We start from the raw sequence: 20,531 nt of genomic DNA, 5'->3' as shown, positions 1-20,531 counted from the left end.
TATGTGCATGTCAGCTTCTTTCCAACTTTGAAAACGTATCTTTGTTTCCATAGAGATAAAGTGCACGGCTGCGTGGGTTCCACAATTCTCAATGACGGCCAGCACAATTCAGTAATGTTCATGGAGGCCTGAAGCTAGCCATCATGAGTCTTTCCAGGAAGTCAAACTACTGTACCAACGTCAGCATTCTGCAATAAGCACCTCAATGACCGGGAAGTTAATTCCCCGCGGACCAACAGGCTTACCAAAATTTCTCCATTGCAATTCTAATGTTAGGAACGGTCTCGTCATTTTTATAATGAGTACATCAGAACAATGAATTTTGGTTACAGAACATGTTTCAGTTACTGCAGCCGTCTCTGTCTAGCCTAACAGTGGCTTTAAAAAGGATCTTGTTCATGTGTTCAGTTGGATATAGATTGGCATGAAGAATGTACCCGTCATGATTGTACTCCTTTCTAAGCAGTCATTTCAGTTTATTTGCACAATAAAAGGTTTCACCAGAGACATGTGATCGGTATGATACATCATGGCAGAGACCAACCATGCCCCAGCTCTGGGAAAGAACAAAGTAACTGTAGAAAAGAAAGCAACCATCGCCCATAAGCTCTGCTGACCAATCTCCATGATGACTGCAGAGGAGACCCCAAGGAGTCGATGAGGTGACCCTTTTATGCTGATTGTTATAGGCAGATATCAGTGCAAATTGCCATGTGATCATGATGTAAGAAAACATTCTGCATCTGTCCACATACTGTAGTCATAGGTATAAATGGCTGAAAATATTTTACTTTTAGTAATGCCCAGACTGTGTGGGTCATTTATCAAGACTGGCATTTTCATTGCCGATCTTGATATCCCCCTGCATCGATGCAATTATTTTATGAGGAGAAGCAGGCCTCGTCATAAATTATGCACATCCTCAGACAGTCTTTGCGCCTTAAGTGAAACGAACTCCAGCTTGTGGCGGGAGTAGATTTCAATCATCATTTAGGCACAATGAAGGCATACGTAGTGAAGCCGATGGCCCCGACCACACCACGCCTCTTTTTTTTTTAAAGGGGCAAATGTGGCGCAGAAACGTCACTTGTGCCTAGGCGCAATGGCATTTAAAAAATTGCAAACCCACGGTTGGTGACTTTTACTCCAGAAAACTGGCATGGGGCATAGTAGGTGTATATAGGCTTGAGGTAGCCCCAGCAGCAATGTTTTCTATGCATGTCACATGGCAGCTGATATACTGCAGACTAAAACCCACCACACCATCTGAGACTGTTAGCGCCACCTTATGGTTACCTTTATTTTATGAAAGCTGTTTGCTACAGTTATGTCTCTCAACACTTAACCTTTAGCTAGAGATATTACAATGGACTTTTTTTGTAGGCATCAATCTCTAAAACAATGACTAAGGTCTTAACCAAAAAACTTGCTTCGGTCTTGTGTTCGCTATGGTTTTATAATTTTACTGGAAATGAATACAACAAGTACATACTGTATGTAAAATGGCACTAGCTAGTTATTTTTCAAAGATTTCAGAACCTTACGCAGGTACAATATTCTCCTGAATGGAGTCATTAGCATTTTAGAGGGTGCTTCAAAATGTCTACTCAGCGTTGTCCCCAGACCCCACATTCTAAAATATAACTGCTGCTAAGAATGAGGATATAGTAGTGGATTGGGATATGTATGTACATACTTTCCTCATGAAAATGACTAATCAGTGCACAAAGCAGAAGTGTAGGCAAAGTGAAACAGTGCTGACGGTGTGAGAAGGCAGATGATCTGCAGTACTACTCATGTATTACTGGAGAATATAGTCCAAGGTCGTGGTGACAGAGTCCCTTTAAAGATCCTGTACAGTGCCACACTTGGGCCCTGGTAACAGTGATGTATTCCCTCAAGTGAGATCACTCCACTGATTGTTATTTTAATATTGTTCCCCCATTTTTCTCATGCCAGGTTATGGTGCCACTGTTGTTATTTGCCAGGGGGGCTTATAGCCGCCCCAAAAGATATGATGCCATGGTTATGACTATGAACCTACTAACTAAGTTGTTGAGGCTTCATTGACTTCCACAACTGTAGCAAACAACCCATTGGTTAGTAGCAGAAAGCATGAACACCTTTCCCCCTGATCTCAGGTTAGTGGTTTTACCATCTGGGCACTTACTTGTGTTGGTCATAAATGGAGCAAAATCTGTAAATAAATATCATTTGGAATTGAAAACATGCAATGTATCCGACAGCCATTAATGGGGGGAACATTACTAATTCAAGCATGCAATTTCTTATTTAGACGCAAAGTATGGGAGCTCTGATTATACATTATAATGATGAGCTAATGCAGGGGTGCCCAGCTCATAGGTCCGATTGTGGACTGCCTCCAAAAGGATTTTGTGCGTACTATCAAAGTAACAGTATTTCTTATGGAGACATTCATCAGAAACTGTTTTTAGGTGTCTTATTTTTCTCCACCAGTTCTCTACTCACAACTCAGTTTTCAATTTGAGTTTTTTTCAGTTTTTAAGGAACACTAAATCTAGACATGAAGACAAAGTGTAATTCGGAGATACAATGCTTGCTTCAGGAACATGCAGAAAACCCTAAGGCCTCTTTCACTACATGTTTTTTATTTTCCATTAAACATATCCACAGGTTTCTTTAGAAATAACATAAGCCAAAAGAGCCTAGATTTTCTCTTTTTGCGTTCCTGTCCATTTTTTTTATTGGGTAAGCAATAGAAGGATCTGTTAAATGGATTGCATGCAATAGGATAAATTTTTATCACATTTCAAAGCCTCCAATTGACACAACCCTGGTCTAAAAACACAGGTCAAACGATCACGGCTAAGCTGCCATAAAAATCAACATCAGTTAGCATCAGTTTTTGGAACGGATCCAGTTTCTCTAAAAAACAGATTGTCTGCTGGAAATTAAAAAATGTGGTCTTGTATAAACCTTGCAAGGAACAGGGGCTAATTTCCAGCTGGCAGACAGCGGATGGGGTAGGGTTCCTTCTGCAGTGGCTGAGAAGGAAGAAGGGGTCGGCTGATCTCCTGGGCATCCAGAGAAGACTCCATTATATATTCCTTAGGACTCTTGCACACAAACGTGGTTTGGTTCCGCATCCGAGCAGCATTTTTTGCAGCTCGGGTGCGGACCTATTCACTGCAATCGGGCCGCAAAAGATGCGGACAGCATTCCGTGTGCTGTCTGCATCCGTTGCTCCGTTCCATGGCTCTGCAAAAATTATAGATCATGTCCTATTCTTGTCCGTTTTGTGGACAAGAACAGGCATTTTTATAATGGGCAGTTTGTTCCATTCCGCAAATTGTGGAAGGCACACGGGCGGCATCCGTGTTTTGGAACTGCAAAACACGGCATATTCATGTGCAAGAGGCCTTATAGGAATAGTCCTCCTCTACAGTAATCAATCTTTAAAGGTGCTGTTTAACTTAGAAGCTGACCGACGCAAATCCTTGAAAACGGTGGTCAATTACAGAAAAAGTGGCAGTCCTGCCACTCCTATGACTCGGCCCATGGCAGGGTTTGAGGACATGTGAGTGGTGTTTTTTAATCGGGCTTTGAGTTGGTTGGCTCCTAGGTCGGACAACCCCTTCAAGTAAGGGGATTTGTTTTACAATTTATGTGTATTTCTATATGTAGTGCTTATTCTTGAATCACTATAATATCTAATATTCTCTATTATACTCCTTGTCAAATCATTATCATTTTCAAGATGTCTGTTGCTGACAGTGACCTGAAACATTCCCTTTTACGTCCAGCAAGTGAAATCCCAGAAAGACTTTTCTCAGCTGAAGGTGTGTGGCAGGTCTATGCTCAGTCTGATATATTTTACCTACACTGATATACTGTAGCAAACATGGTACACGAGTGTGCTTTAGATCAAGAGAATTGTCTGGGCCGAGATCTGTGCTGCTGAAATGTTTAGCTCATAAAGTATTGCTAGACTACAAGAAAACTTCAACTAGTGATAAATATTAGGCCAATAGTGGTTTTGAGACTATATACTTCAAAATTAACCCCCTCCTCCTGTATGGATATTGGGCCTTAGTAACCAAGCATTTTCATTTGATTTGTTTCATTCCAAGAACTATAACTTTATTTTTTTCTCAACGATGTAGCCGTATGAGGGCTTGTTTTTTGCAGGACAAGTTGTAATTTTTAATGGCAATCATTGTTAAACTTTTAACTCTTTCTGGGAAGGAATGGAAAAACAGACAGTAATACCGCCATTGGTTTTTTTACATAGTAAATTTTGTGATATTCACTTTGCAGCATAAATAGCATGATGTATCATGCAGGATAAATTACATGATAATTATATATTGTTCGGGTCATTATGGATGCAGCAATACCAAATATATGGAGGTGATTTTTTATTTTATTTTTCCATTGGCAAAAGGTGTATTTTTTAACATCAATATATTTTTTTCAAATAAAAGTATTATTTAAGTCTTGATTTTACACTTATTACTCGTATAAGGGAACTCTGACAGGTGATCCTTTGATCTCTTACATAGTAGGTTGCACTACTTATGTGGTACCATGTACTATGCAGTCAGTAGAAACTGACAGGCAACATAGTAGGCTGCGCCACTGGCCTAATAGATATACACACAGAGGGCAGACCTGGAGGCTTCCTCGGACCCCCGGCTGCCATGTGTAGTCATCGGCACCCTGCAATTTCATTTGCTATGGTGTCAATGGCTGACACAGAGAGCCCCCTTCCTCTAAAACTACTTGAAAGCTGTGGTTGCTATTGACTGCAGCATCTAAGGGGTTAAACAGACAGGATCAGCGATCCTGTCCATCCAGGCCATTAGAGAAGGAGACTCTGTCATACAGAAGACTCAATGGTAGAAATGAAACTCCTGTACTCCACTGCATTGGTTCAAGTGCTAAGTTTTTTAAACAAGCGGATATACAGTTTAAGATTACTTTGCCTTCTTCAGAGAACTGGATGAGCCGCACTAGGTCGTGGGAGAGGAGGAGGGCTGGAGCCCAGAAGAAGAAAAGTTTGTGGGTAACACCCTTGGTAGCGCTTTGTGAGTGTGCACTGTGGCCCTAGATAGGTGCAGTATGCAGATGGGCAAATGCCCTAAGGAGATGGCGCCATATGGAAGACTCACACAGTACTTAGACTTGCCTGCCGTAAAAGGGTGTCTGCCTAGAGTACAGCATCTTAAACAAGTTCTCTGGGAAAAATTAGATTTTCTCAAGCATTTCATATTTACTTGCCCCCGCCATTCCAGTCCTCTTCACTACTTCTAGAGTCTCTATGTTCTAGTCTCCAGAGTGTTGACATCCGGCGCAGCATGGCCACTGGCCACAAACTCACTGACTGTGTCAGAGCATGTGACCATGACCATGCTGTACCGGATGTCAATGCTCCGGGGACCGGAAGATGGAGACATAAGAAGGCAGGCTGCTGGCACTTAAGAAAATCTTATTATACCCAGAGAATCCCTTTAATGATGCAATGACAGATATTTTTTTTAATTAAACAGTGCCATTAAAGAATACATCTCGTGAAACAAGCCCTCATACAGCCATGTTGATGGAAGAATAAAATACGTTAGGGTCGTGGAAGGCAAGGAGAAAAAAACGAAATTTCATCAACAAAATCAATTTGATCCTCATATTACACAGTGAGAGTCTGGTTCAAGTACCTAGACTATGATGATTATGATGCAGGCAACCAATCTCAATGCGTATATAAACATCCATCACAGAAAATAAGTCAATGAGAAACCTTCCCCAACATCTATGCCAGGCATCCTCAAAGTGCGGCCCTCCAGATGTTGCAAAACTACAACTCCCAGCATGCCCAAACAGCCAACAGGTATCAGCCTACAGCAGGGCATTGTGGGAGTTGTAGTTTTACAACAGCTGGAGGGCCGCACTTTGAGGATGCCTGATCTATGCTATCACAAGTGTTCAACACCTTTCTGAACATGGCGCACAGCAATTAATGTGCCCATAAGATGTAAATCACTCTTACATATGGTTATCTATACATATTAACCTGGTCCTTTAAATAAGGATTAAAGTCTTCATTCAGGGAATTTAACCTCGAAAAACCTATCTTCCAGCAGTTGCAGGTACTTCTATGGGAAGCACAAACTATTTGAAGTAGTGTATAAAAGAAATGAGAAGTATTATCCTCAAGGATTATGTATTTAGAATAAAAATTGATTCCGGCTTTTCATAAGTGGAACAAAACAATTAAGAAAACACTTATTCGAAGCCGAAGCCTAATTCCGTGACCTAGTGAATGTAAATAAGGTAAGAAGAATTGCTGCACTGATATATATTAATATGTACACGGACTATAATTACTAAGCCCAGGCTTACCATAATCTGTAACTGACTTGGGGGCACGCTGGTCAGTTTCTGTATTGCGCTTCTTGTTCTTTGACTTCCAGGCATGATAAACTTTGAGCCGCCTATGAAATTCTTCTCTGCATGCTGCCAGCAACTCGATATCTGTTCACATTTATGGAGGAAAAAAAAATATAAAAAAAAATACTCTGGTTACTGCAACCATGTGGTATAAGATGTACGTCCAATAAGACTGACTATACCCCTAACCCCTTATAGGTAGCTAATATGTATACGTTTTCAATCATTTGTGCTCTAGGCTAACCATGCCTTCATTTTCTGAGACAAGAAGGAGCTATGCGAGTCGTCATTGCACGTGAAGTTTTTTTTATTTTCACCAAGGTCCTCTCTTAAATTACCCTTCTGGTCAATTATATAGACAGAACCTACCCTTATCACTCTTAAGGTAAATAACTAGTTTCAATGTGATAAGAAAAGAAATAGGCTTTTTAAAAGAGTCCTTCTGACTTTTCCTAATGTCCACTGAGATACGGATCAGGCATGCTGGATTCCAACTATCCAATCCTTTCCCATGGATATAAGCCACTGCCAGGTGTCTCACATTGGCTCGTTTCCCTCTTCCTACTAAGAAAACATGCATTTTCAGCCCAGTCAAGGATGAATTTGTATGAGAGGATCTGGAGTTCACAGCCCTGCTTTGTAGCGGATCGAGCTCATCGCTGCTCCAATTGACTTCTGCAGTGAGAAGCTCGGTCTACTAGAAATCTGATCTGAAGTGTTGGACTTTTTTCAAGCTGCAGTTTTTGGTAATATTTATAAAGTTGCTCATGCTAAAAAATAGACTTGCATCCTATCACCAGAAGCTAGATCACAGATCAAGACAGAAACCTAAGTGGTCGATCTGTCTCTTTAACTTATGATCTTGGTCCTCTAGTCTCCACTGGGCTCCATTTCTTGTTCCCGGCTCCTGGAAATGCCATGGAAGGCACACTCATTGGGGGAGATTTACCAAACTGATGTAAAGGAAAACTGGCTTAGTTACCCATATCAACCAATCAGATTCCACGTTTCATTTTCCATAGGAGCTCTGAAAAATGAAAGGTGGAATATGATTGGTTTCTATGGGCAACTAAGCCAGTTTTCCTTTACACCAGTTTGATAAATTTCCTCCCATACTGAGTGATTGGATGAGCAGGCCTTTCCTGGTGTTATTGGAGCACCAAGCAGGCAACAGGAAGCGAAGAGCAGAGGGAACCAGACCAGCCTGTGAGGAGCAGCAGTGGGGGGATCAGTAAGAGTGAGTACTGCTTATTTTTTTTAACCCCTTGTGGCCCTTTTGTTTTTAAATTAAAAATAGAAAAAATATTTCCCAGGAAAACCCCCTTTAAAAGGCTACAGGCACCTTTGGGGTATTTATCATTATTATTGCATTCTACTTATTTTGGGCCAAAAATATTTTCCAGTTGGTCTTTATTTTTTTTTTAAATTACAGTTTTTCCTCTACAGCTTTCACTTTCACTGCATATACAGACTGTTGCTTCTCCTTCTCGGTGAAGTTGTCAGAGCTCTGACGGCTTTATCTGTAGATCTTATCTTTAATTTCCTAACAGCTTATAAACATTATTATAAACTAAAGTCTTATAAGTTTGACAAGAGTTTAGCTTAAAGGTGTTGTCCGGGTTCAGAGCTGAACCCGGACATACCCATATTTTTACCCAGGCAGCCCCCTTGATGTTAGCATCGGAGCATCTCATGCTCCGATGCGCTCCCTTGCCCTGTTCTAAATCGTGCAGGGCACGGGCTCTTTTGTTTACAATAACACACTGCCGGGCGGAAGTGTGACATCACCGGCTCTAATGGGCACGCTTTAGTGTTGCCCTAGCTGTTTTACTGACTAGAACAGCGCTAAAGCCCGCCCATCAGTGCCGGTGACATCACCGGGCTACCTGGTAGCCCGGTTCCTCACTGGAACTCCTGAAAATGCCTTTACCCTGCACGATTTAGCGTAGGGCAAAGGAGAGCATCGGAGTATGAACTGCTCCGATGCTCAAGTCAGGGGGCTGCCCGGGTGAAAATGGAGGTATGTCCGGGTTCAGCTCTGAACCCAGACAACCCCTTTAAATGAGGGTTCAGGAGTTTTTAGGGAACTAGAGATAAGGGCAACAGATCGAACCGTTAGTGCAGCCCTAGGTAGTATTCATTGAGGAGAAGCAATAGTCTGCAAATGCAGTGAAAATGAAAGCTGTAGAGAAAGAAAACTGTTGGATTTATCAAAAAACAATTTTTAGTTCAAAAAAAGGAAAATTCAATAATAAAAAAAAATTCCCTCACAGGGGTCCATGGCCTTTAACTACTGAAATCATTTACAGAGTCAGTATTCCCTAAATGCAGAAATCAAACTGGAATACCTGTAATAAACCAGCAAAGACTCATATATAATACATACAAGAGCATGTTTTTGCACATGGTAAATCACTGTCAAGTCTTTTGCCCAAAGAAAAAAAAAACTGCAGAAAACTTAGAACAACACTGACTTCAAGGTAAATCTGATTGGAGAGACAACTTCCACTAGAGATTGGGAATTCACAATATATTTATATGCATGTCAGTGTTCCCAGCTGTTTAGTACAACTGCATTGTAAATTATTCATTGCATCATGACATACGATTCAAAAGAATTCTCATTAAAAAGGTAAAAAAAATATTTACTCATTTAACAAGTTGAGCAACGCTGGAGTTTAGAGGGATGAGACCAATATTCTGAGATTTAAGGGAGTGCATGTATTTATGTTAATCTTCTGAGAGTCAAAAAACAACACAGGACCAGCGTGTTTTTTGTAATGGCACTTTTTGGGTCAATGGCATTGATTTGGAATGACAGCATGCACTGGGTGTGGTGTTTTTTCCCTCATTTCTAGGGGGGTTTGTCACAAACAACTTTTTTTGCCTTGCTTGAAAAAACACAAATGGCAAATGCAATCAGAAAACCCAGGACAAGAACTATGGATGTCAGCACCCTTAGGCTACTTTCACACTAGCAGCAGCGGCGGGTGAACAGCCTGCCGGATCCGCTCCGGCCCCATTGACTATAATGGGAGCAGGCCAGAGTTCCGGCGGTAGCACGGCAAACATGCCGAGAGGCCGCCAGAATAAAACTACGAGAAGGTTGCCGCTAGTGTGAAAGTAGCCTTACTCAAGCTTTCTCAGCAGCTATATTTTCAGCACCTACAATATTATTTACTAGCCATTTTTTACCTGTGTGCTGTGTAAGGTGTCAATGATTAATATTTCTCCATTACAGCCCCAGCTGTCTTCTTTGTAGACGTAAGATGCAGTATAAGGGCTCTTTCACACAAGCGGATCCCTTGTGTGGAATCCACTGCGTGAAAGAGAGCCGAGCCCCGTTCCGTGCCTCTGTGATCTTTTTACTATAAAATCACAGTGAGATAAAGTTGCCAACGTGGTTTTGTAATAAAAAGATCACAGAGAGGCACGGAGCATTATCAATCATGTTAATGCTCCGTGTCTCTGCTGTCCGGAGCGGGGCTTGGCTGTCATTCACGCTGCAGATGACACGCACAGGATCCGCTTGTGTGAAACAGCCCTTAATTCTTCATTTTAAATCTATTTTTACCTTTCAAGAACCACAGGGCAGCCATCTTGGCTGAACTGCAGCTCTGCTTTTACAGTAGGCATCAGGACATCACAAACAACTTATTGACTTCTATGGGAAAATGCTGTGCACATGCTCTGTGACATGTGCAGAGATTATTGTTTAGGGAGGTGGGGGGTGAATTGTGACGTCAGCTTTATAAAAGATGTGTTAGCTTTCATGGTAATCCTGCCTGTGATAATAATGAGAGGACTGCTGACAAATGATCTCTACAGAGCAGGAAATGCCTATTATACGGCTCAGAGGCCAGAGTAAAATCTAAATTATTTAAATTTTGGTTGGGATAGAGACTTGATTTAAATAGGTAATTTTGTGACAATACATTATGTGGACTAGGGATCGACCGATTATCGGTTTTACTGATATTATCGGCGATATTCAGGATTTTGAACGTTATCGGTATAGGCATCTATTTTGCCGATAACGTATGGGGAACAAGGATCGCGCTGCTGACAGCGCTCTCCATGTTCCCTCAGCAGCACAGGGGAGAAGGAAGCAGTGTCTCCCTCCCCCTATGCTGCCGCTGCTACCAATAAGAGGAGGGAGGACCAAGAGGAGGGGAGGGGCTGTGGCCACTGCACCACCAATGAAGATACCTCTCTCATGAATTCATATACAGGAGGCGGGAGCTGGCTGCAGAATCACATAGCCGGCTCCCGACCTCTATGCGCGGTAGCTGCGATCTGCGGTAGTTAACCCCTCAGGTGCCGCGGATCGTAGCTACTGCTCATAGAGGCCGGGAGCCGGCTACGTGATTCTGCAGCCAGCTCCCGCCTCCTGTATATGAATTCATGAGAGAGGTATCTTCATTGGTGGAGCAGTGCCCCCCCAACATTAGACATTGGTGGAGCAGTGCGCCCCTCCCCCAACCCAGAATTAATCATTGGTGGCGCAGTGCGCCCCCGCAACCCCCCCCCCCCCCCAAAGTAGTATTATCATTGGTGGCAGAGGTCCCCTCCGCTCCTTCTCATTACATTGGTGGTGCAGTGGCAGTTCTGATCGGAGCCCCAGCAGTGTAAGCCTGGGGATCCGATCGGTTACCATGGCAACCAGGATGCTACTGAAGCCCTGGCCGCCATGGTAAGCTTAATGCTTACAGAGCAGCAGGGACAGTGTGAGGTCCTATTCACCCTGATAGAGCTCTATCAGGGTGAATAGGACAAGGCCCTCTAAGGGGGCTAATAGTAAAAAAAAATATATATATATATATATATATATATTAATTATAAATGAAAAAGAAAGATTTACAAAAAAATAACTACACGTTAACAATGAACATTCATTTTCAGCAGATTTGAGTAGGAATTTCACAGATTATCGGTATCGGCCCTAAAAAATCAATATCGGTTGATCCCTAATGTGAACTACATAAATCACTCATTTGGCATGGTAGAACAACCAAATTAGAGACACTAATCAAGAAGTCAGGTAGAGAGTTTTAGGCCCCCTGCACACGAACGTAATACATGGATGCCGTTCCGTGGGCATTCCGCATCACGGATGCGGACCCATTCACTTGAATGGGTCCGCAAACCGGAGATGCGGAATGGTACGGAATAGAAGCATGGAACGGAACCCTACGGAGTGCTTCCGTGGGGCTTCCTCCCGTACTTCCTTTTCCGCAAAAAGATAGAACATGTCCTATCTTTTTGCGGAACAGCCGGATCGCGGGCCCATTCAAGTGAATAGGTCTGTGAATAGGACTGTGCTCGTACATTGCGGCCCGCATTTTGAGGGCCGCACCACGACCACGGGGCGCACACGTTTGTGTGCAAGGGGCCTTATACTTAGGACTCTAGCATATTCATGAGGAGTGTGCTCTTCTCACCTATACTAGCTGCCTCTGTACACTGCAAAACATGGCAAACAGCACACTGCTGCAGTCCTCCACCATAACCATGGTCCAGGTCCTCCTTATTCAGTCTCTATTCACAGATTTAGTAGCATCTCAGACATGAATAATTTACAAAATTGTTCGTATGAGTTGTTAAAGGGATATCAAATATGTGTAATACTCTGTACTAAACTGCAGCTGTTAAATTAAAAAAAATACATCTATTGTATTTTTGCAACTTTTTATTTTATTTAGTGCTTTTATTTTTATTTTATGTTTTAATTAGGTAAATATTGTTATTAAGCGTAAAGTTTACACAATAATTGAAAACAATCTGCAGACGGTAGCAAAGTTGTAAACTTCCAGCAACACAACTGGGTCAGTTGTCTTCTCCTGCAGGATTACTACACTCTCCCCGCAGCAGCCGTCACTCCTGTCTACTTAATGTGCACGCTCTTAATTACACACGTCTTGCTCTTTAATAGCTTGTTTTGTCGACTTACCACACGAAGTATTGATTGCATCTCTGAGCTCTGCGTATTTCCACTTGCTTAAGTCATACTTCTTGACACTGGCAGCCGATTTTGTAGCCTGGACTTGCACCCCCCTGTAACAGCACCACACACACAAGTCATTTTATGCAATAAATGACACTAAATACCAACTACAGGCTAAACAATAAAAGGCTTTTTGAAATTGAGGGAGAATAGAAGTCTGCAGGATGGCGGATGCAGCACGTCGACAAATATTTGGTTTCTGCTCCAAAAGGTATATTTTAGATTTCACTTTTGACAAAATAATAAAAAGTGTGATGCACTAGCGGATTTTTGCGTAGGAATACAGAACAGTAAAGACCTTCAATGATCTACAGCATTAAGGAAAGCATTCACAGCAGAAGTACTCTGATGATACAGCTATATTACCAGCAGTTAGTCAATTGTTCACTTTTATGGCACAAGGCTTGGGCACAAAGGCCTGCATTGAATTAAGTGTCACAATATATTTAAAGAACTTCTAAAAAATATAAGGGACTTGGTAGAAGCATGGATGCCATTAAGTGAACCTATCTGTGGGTGAAGAACAATGCTGCAGATCTCAGAGCTGTGTTCTAGAGCAATGATCTTTTCATTGGTGATCTTTGACCTGCATTTCCCGAAAGAATAGCTGATGGGTATAGAAAGTAAAGGCTGTTATGTATTATGTGCATACAGAGAAGTCTACACAGTGAATCGACTTCTAGTTTATGGTGACGACCTTCGTGCTCCTTGACCCAATAAAAGGCTCCACTGACTAATGTTTTATTTTTTCAAACTGAAGGTTACAGAAACCTGAGGACGAGGGGTCCTAAAGTCCCTACTCTGTCCCCACTCAAGTGCTCTGTCAGTCTCATAGAAGTGAATAGAGCTGTGGCCAACCTACCCCTCCATTCAGGGATAACAAAAACAGACTCTATAGAATGTACAGCGCTGTGCTTGGTAAGCAGGGAGAAGGCCATGGCGCTCACAAGAGCGCCGATGCCTTCTCAAGAAGCTGACCGGTAGTGGTGTCGGACCCCCACGATCAGATGATGACCTATCCTGAGGATAGCTCATCAGTTGTAAAGTCTTGGAAAAGCTTTTTAGGCTACCCATTAAAAATTAAACTGCATTTCTCACAAAACTAGGTAATAGAATACCATTGCTCAAGTTCCATGAACCAAAGACTAGACATCACATAGGACTGTGCTTCCAATAAAAGTATAGCAGGTAATGTGGAAGTCTTCTTTATAGGTAGGTATACCCTCTAAACAGACAGAAGATTGCACCTTGGTCATCTCTATCATATCGGAAGAAGGGACCAAGCTCAGTTCTAAGTGCTGTCACATTTTTAACTTGATTCATTGCACATACTGGAATCCTGACTGCCAATGAGGTCTGGACCTGGAGCATCAGTTTGTTTAAAGCATACAAGCCATTGTGTCTACTGCTCAGCCATCAGCTATTGCCTTGCTGTTATCAGCAGTTTTACCACAAACATAACGGCCTATAACTAACTGCTCCTGCTTGCTTCTTTCATAATCCAACATAATCTTTCAAACTGAGGCACCTATTCAAAACATCAAGCAAATCTACTTTAAATTTCTGCTTGTTTTTGGTCTTTAATTCACATTTTGGAGTGTTATTACATACTTTCTGCATATCACAGCTATCGTATTCCTGGCTAATATCAATGGCTTAGATAAAATCAGCTAAAATGATTATCCAGCTATCAGTTTGCCTTCAATCTTTCCTTTTACAACAGATACAATGGAATGCACTCATCAAAATTAAGAATGTCCACGCACAAACTGGTAAATAGTGCTTTGTGCATATAGCTTTGCCATAGGGGTTGCACTTCAAAGGGAATCGGTCACCAGCGACCTACATTTTGTTGATTCAAGTTATGAAACTTTTTCTTAATATACCAATTTGGCATTCAATGAGGGTGTCATCATTGATCTTGTTGCACCCAAGTTCCACTCCTTTCCGTGGCCAACCCCTCCCTCGCTGCTTTGCCACTGCCTGGCCCTGTCAATCAAAGCAGCAGGGATGGGACTGGCCACAGAAACGAGCAATGAGAGTATATGTGGAGCCCTCATTACACCAAAGGCCTAATTTACATAAAGTATCATAACTCATGAATGAAACCTCAGATCAGCCAAGGAAAAACAGCAGATATTTCATGGCCATGTCATGTCCTTGTGCACCAAACACTACTTAATGGGCACTGTAAATCCTGCTATACTATTACTAGCCCAAACAACCGCTCCGTTCTGTATGTCACAGTGTGACACTGAAATGGGAATACAGACATAATTAAATTAGCATACATAGCACAATGTCTTTAGGAGGAACTGTATGGCACAACATTTTACTAAATTATACCAATCCACAATAAAGCAAGGGTTTTATAACAACTGCAAACATAAAAAAGATTGCTTAAACATCGTACAAACACATTTAATCCGCAGTGCACACAGAGATGTCCATAAGCAGTTTAGGAGAGATCTCGCAGACAAAGCACTTTGACTTTCTCCTAGTTATCCCCCATCTTCGGCTACAGAACGGCTGAGTGAACGTGCCTAACGTAACAGACACACTGAACAGGAAGTTCAAGAGAGGGGCAGGGCCTAACAAGACGCATTGAAATGGCAGCAAATGGATGTGACTGCACCACTATAGGCGTCCCTGACCTTGGTTCCTCACAGCCACTTTCTCTCCCACTCCCCTGGGATCTATCATCTGCATTTCTCATTTAATTCAATTACATTTGCCCTCATTTACCCACTAAGACACAGCTCAGCAGTGCAGAGAAGTGTGTGTCTGTGAGAGGCTAGCATTTCTTTCTATAAGTTGTCAAATTCTAGGAGCTGTAGTCCTTTCCTTATACTCATTCCCTGTAACGTCCACCAATAGCCCATAATTACACTCTAGAAATGCTGAGAGTTGTAGTTATCACCTATTATATACCTCTCCATGTAATGGCCCCTGATGACTCATAGTAAGGGTCTGGACATGTTGGGTATTTTAGTTCTCTCCTCATACCCCTCTCCCTATATTTTCTACTGATGCCCCATAACAACTGAATTGTAGTTCTGTCCTCATATCCCTCTCTATGTAAAGACGCTGGTGTCCCAAAACAGTCTGGACATAAGGGTAGTTGTAGTTCTCTCTCTTTAAGACCATGCATCCAAACTCTACATCTTCAGCAGCATCTGGACAGAGTCCATTTTTGTTACCATCTTCCGTGTATGCCCCTGTATGACATCCGTCTGAAACAGTCATTTAAAGTATGTCATGTGACAAAACGTTGTGCTGTGTACATAGCTTTACATGCTTAAGCAATAACGACTATCACTAGAGAGGAAGGTCTGATGGATTTCTGGTAGACGGGGGAAGAATTCAGACAGAACAGGTATTTTCTCTCACATACTGTCGCAACAAACCATTGTCTGGATTATACTTATATATATTTAAGTGGGAAGGGTGATCTATCTTTGTAGATTTAGCATTCTGTAGTCTATTACAGCTCTACATGGTGGTAACCCAGCTTTTGCAGGAACCTGAAAGGCAAATCTGCCTAGCTGTGGCGCTATTTAGGAGAGAGGAGTGGGATTTATCTTGGTTGATTTAGTATTCTGTAGTGTATTACAGCTACATCTGGCGGTAATCAAATCCATCTGTACTATTTGTAACTAGGAGATTCCTTCCAACAAAATAGTCACACTCATTGTACAGAGAAAATGTATCCACACTAAACCCAGCCCCCTCCTCCTAAACCTCCTGCCTTACATGCATCAGCATGAAAGGGGGGAGAGAGAGGGGGAGGACAAATGGCTGGAGCCCAAGAGAACAATAGATTGCTTTTCTAGTTTATTTTTCATGGTCTGCAATTGTGATATCTAGCGAAAACAAGAGCAAATAACAAAGACACATAAGGAGATTATGTTGCTGTTGGTTCTCTTTCAGTGTTTGCTTTCTGAGTTTAGTTCCCCTTTAATGCTGACAATACACATAAGAGTGTGACCAGAATGCTGCTCATCAGCCATCCATCAGATCATTCGTGTGAACGGCCACAGCAGCTATGGACCTGAATTTTATTACATGACACGGAGGCTCCTATTGCTATCTCTTTCTTTACTAAAATCATATAGCAGCAAAAAAAAAAAAAAAAAACGAACAAATCAATCAAAGTGGAAACCATGGCAACTGACTCCTCCCCACTGTGCCAGTATAACAGTTCTAGTCACTGTCGACTCCTCCTCTTTCTTTGCTGCTCTCCTCACAGATAAGTACAGTGGTCTCATTGTCTGTGGGCTGAGCGTTATTAGTATTATTGTATTATGGTATTAGGTATATGTTATATATTATAGGTTATATATATTTTATGCTTCTCCTTGTAGTCCTCATTTTGGTGAGGTGTGTCATTCCTCCCCACTCTTTCCTTTCTGCCCTTATTGGTTTTTTCCCCTAGGCACAAGTTTTCCCTTTTAGGTTTTTCAGTCTCCCACCTGTAGCGCTGCTGGGTTTCGACCCCACTCCCTGTGCGGCCATTTCGCCGCTCCATAACACTCCTGTCACCCACCGCCACCTCTGCGCCGCTCCGCTTCTTCTTCCTTCTGGGCGGCCGAAATCTCGCGAGATTTCGGCCGCCATTTTACCTCACCAAGTCTCCGACGTTTTTTCGCGCGCATCCCGCTCTCTCCTCTCTGAATCGAGCGTGATCTCGCGGTATTTCGCGAGATTTGCGCCGATTCTCCTCAGAAGAGCTGCCGGAGCCTCAGTGTATCCCTGCTAGCATATAGTTATCTATACTTGAGGGTTTTTTGTCGCCATTTCGCCACATTAGGCTATATATTTATACTGCCCTGCTTAATAAGCCACATTAGGCCCTATTAATATTAGCCCGTTGTTGATAAGCCACATTAGGCTCTATTAATAATACCCGTTTTTGATACAATGTCCAAAGTGAATATGGGTGGGTGTGAATCTTCCCCTGAAATTGTGGAGGTGCCCTCTAATACACAAGAACAAGCTGCCATGTCTGTAGAGGCACAAACTTCGGCTATTCAGCGTTCAGTGACTGCAGCTATCCAGGCTGCCATGGGGTCTATGTCCACGACCATATCCACTTCAATTTCTGAAGCCCTTATGGCCGGCCCCTCCTCCTCCAAAACTTCTAGGTCCCATCCATCTGAGACCTTACTACCTGCCTCCAGAACCATTAAGACTGGTGGAACTGAAGCCACCCAAGATGGCGTGCCCCGTTCACGCAAAAGAGACTATGCCCGCCAGGCAGAAAAGGCGAGGCAGTGGAAATGCGCTAGAGCGCAACAAGATTATGTTTCGGGCTCTGAACCCGACTCAGATGAGGAGGCTCAGTATCGTTCTATCGAATTTGAGGACTTGGAGGAGGACGATCTTTTGGATTTGGACCTTCCAGGTCCATCCTCGAGATCTATGACGCCACAGTCTGCTTCCATGGAGGTTCCTTTGGAATCCTCAGCCATTTTAGATCCCGAGGGTGAGCCCCTATTTGATCCCGATACATTACATCACCCAAGGTCTGCAGAGTGGCTCCCGTCCTCACATGTGGCAAAGTACCTAGAAGCCCGAGTGCGCCAGCCTCTTTCTAAGGAGGCGCGCAATAAAATGAAAGCTGAGTGCCCCAGACCCATTATTCCAAATAAAGTCTGTGAGACACCTATTGTTGACCCGAAAATGTGTCAATTCCTCTCTAAGTCGGGCTGGAACCCAAAGAAGGGTTTAGAGTCGGCCTTAAAGTCCTGTCAGGACAAGCTGTTAGACCTATTGGGCCCTCTAACAAAAATTTTTGAAATGGCTGAGTCAGCCAAATCCCAGAACTCACTGGTGGATCCGGAGGAACTCCGGGGATGGGTTCAGCGGGCTGTGTGCATAACAGGCAACGTTAATACGTCACTCTCCATAGAGAGAAGAAAGGCGATTCTTTTTAAAATAGAACCCAAACTCTCTAATTTAGCCCTCACAGAGGCAGGTAAAGAGGCCCAGGGATTACTGTTTGGGGACTCCTTTATAAAGGACCTGTCCCGGTTCGTAGGAGCCTTCACTGCCCTTGACAAGGCCCAGACCTCGATGAAACGAGTATTCCAGGGTAGGGTCTCTCACAGGGCCGGCAGCTCCAGGGGCCGCCTGTCCGGCCGTTCTTCCTACCAGACCCGTGGTTCGGGTCGAGGCTCCTTCCCCTATCGTCCCTACACACAAGAGTTCCGGCAGCCACCCGCCTTCTTCCCCACCCGAGGATCAACTTGGCGTTCCCGCGGAGCCAGGGGTTCATCTAACCGACGCCCTTTCGGTAAGTCGACTTCCAACATCTTCTTTGACCCCTTGGGTAGGGGGCAGACTCCGTATTTTTTCCCATGTCTGGTCAACCATCACTGCCGACCCATGGGTTCTTTCTACTGTACGGGGATTCCACATAGAACTGATTTGCTCTCAGATCCAAATTCCCCCTCCACATCCTATAGTTCTCCCGTCCTCAACGCGCCGGTTGTTGCATCAGGAGCTGACGGCGCTATGTCAGAAGGGTGCCATAGAGCGAGCTCCCGTATCCACGGAGGGAATCCCAAGCAGTATCTTCCTGGTGGCCAAAAAAGGAGGTCAAATGCGTCCAGTAATCAACCTTCGGGCCCTAAACGCTTTCGTGCGGTATCGGCACTTCAAGATGGAGGGCATTCACCTTCTCAGGGATTTGCTACTCCATGGCGATTGGATGGTCAAACTAGACCTGAAAGATGCCTACCTGACAGTGCCGGTAGCCGAGTCGTCCAGGGATCTTCTTCGTTTTCTCTGGGGCTCGGAGATATGGAGATTCACATGTCTACCTTTCGGACTTTCTTCGGCCCCCTGGTGCTTCACCAAACTTCTACGGCCGGTCATCTCCTGTCTCCGCAGTCAAGGGATTCGTCTGATTATTTATCTAGACGATATCCTCATCATGGCCCAGTGCCCTTCCGTCCTGCTTACACATCTGCAATGTTCCATGGACCTGTTATCTCGATTGGGTTTTCTTCTCAATCTAGAGAAATCGACTTCGACTCCGGCCCAGTCCATAGAGTTTCTAGGCTTCACCATCAATTCATCCACGGAGACCCTCAGTCTCCCTCCTTCCAAAGTGCGAGCCATCCGCAAGGAACTCCTTCATTCCCTCTCTCTTCCACAAGTCTCCCTACGCCACCTGGCCCGTATAATAGGCCTTCTCTCTTCGTCCATCCAAGCAGTGTTCCCAGCCCCTCTACATTATCGGGCCATGCAGAGGCTCAAGATTGCCCACCTTCAATCGGGAGCATCCTACGCGGATTTGATCACCTTGGACGAGGACACCAGAGATGAGTTGTCTTGGTGGGTCCACAACCTGGAAGTGTGGAATGGGAAGGCGATTTTTCGTCCCCGTCCGGATATCACGATAGAGTCAGATGCCAGCCTTCTAGGCTGGGGAGCTTACAGCAACGGTGTGTCTACTGGAGGTCGTTGGTCGGTAGAGGAGTCGACCCTTCACATCAACGCCTTAGAACTGCTGGCGGGTTCTTTTGCAGTTCGCAGTTTCGCGAGCAACCTGACCAAGGCTTGCATCAGATTACGGATGGACAACATCTCTGCAGTCAGGTATGTCAATGCCATGGGAGGCACGCATTCTACAACCCTATCCCACCTGGCGCGGGATTTCTGGACTTTCTGCCTTGCCAGGGAGATCACGGTGTCGGCAGAGTATATACCAGGGCCTTACACAATACCCATGCGGACTGGAGCTCTCGTTTTCTGTCGGACTCCAGCGATTGGAGATTAGACACCACAGTCTTCTCATCCATTTCATCCCGTTGGGGTCCTTTCTATTTAGACCTCTTTGCGTCTCGCCTTGAACTCCCAACTCCCACGGTTTTACAGCTGGCGTCCGGATCCAGACGCAGAGGCGGTAGATGCATTCCTTCAAGATTGGACAGGTCACATTTCCTACGCCTTCCCTCCGTTCGCTCTGATCCCACGAGTCTTAACTCTAACCCGCCTTCAGGGAGCGGATCTTGTTCTTATAGTCCCGTTTTGGACCACCCAGTCGTGGTTCCCCCAACTTCTGGAGTGCTTAATTCAGTGTCCTCTACTTCTT

General features: G+C 43.8%; 1 protein-coding gene across 5 annotated transcripts in view; it reads right to left on the bottom strand.

Annotated features, from left to right (window-relative positions):
* The window catches only part of MYO6 (myosin VI), a 254,132-nt gene that overhangs the window by 5,139 nt on the left and 228,462 nt on the right, over window positions 1-20,531 (bottom strand). For 3 of the 5 annotated variants that reach the window (XM_044290290.1, XM_044290292.1, XM_044290293.1), the window contains 3 exons: window positions 12,377-12,480; window positions 6,379-6,510; window positions 2,171-2,197 (listed from right to left, as the gene is read on the bottom strand). In XM_044290290.1, coding sequence (XP_044146225.1) covers window positions 2,171-2,197; window positions 6,379-6,510; window positions 12,377-12,480 — 263 coding nt within the window. The remainder of the gene's footprint in view (window positions 1-2,170; window positions 2,198-6,378; window positions 6,511-12,376; window positions 12,481-20,531) is intronic. The other 2 variants (XM_044290291.1, XM_044290294.1) reach the window with 1 other exon arrangement.

Source organism: Bufo gargarizans, chromosome 4 (genome assembly GCF_014858855.1).
Source record: "Bufo gargarizans isolate SCDJY-AF-19 chromosome 4, ASM1485885v1, whole genome shotgun sequence".
Classification (NCBI taxonomy): Eukaryota; Metazoa; Chordata; class Amphibia; order Anura; family Bufonidae; genus Bufo; species Bufo gargarizans.
The sequence above is the reverse complement of the archived record's forward strand: the minus strand, read 5'-3'. Positions and strand labels throughout refer to the sequence as shown.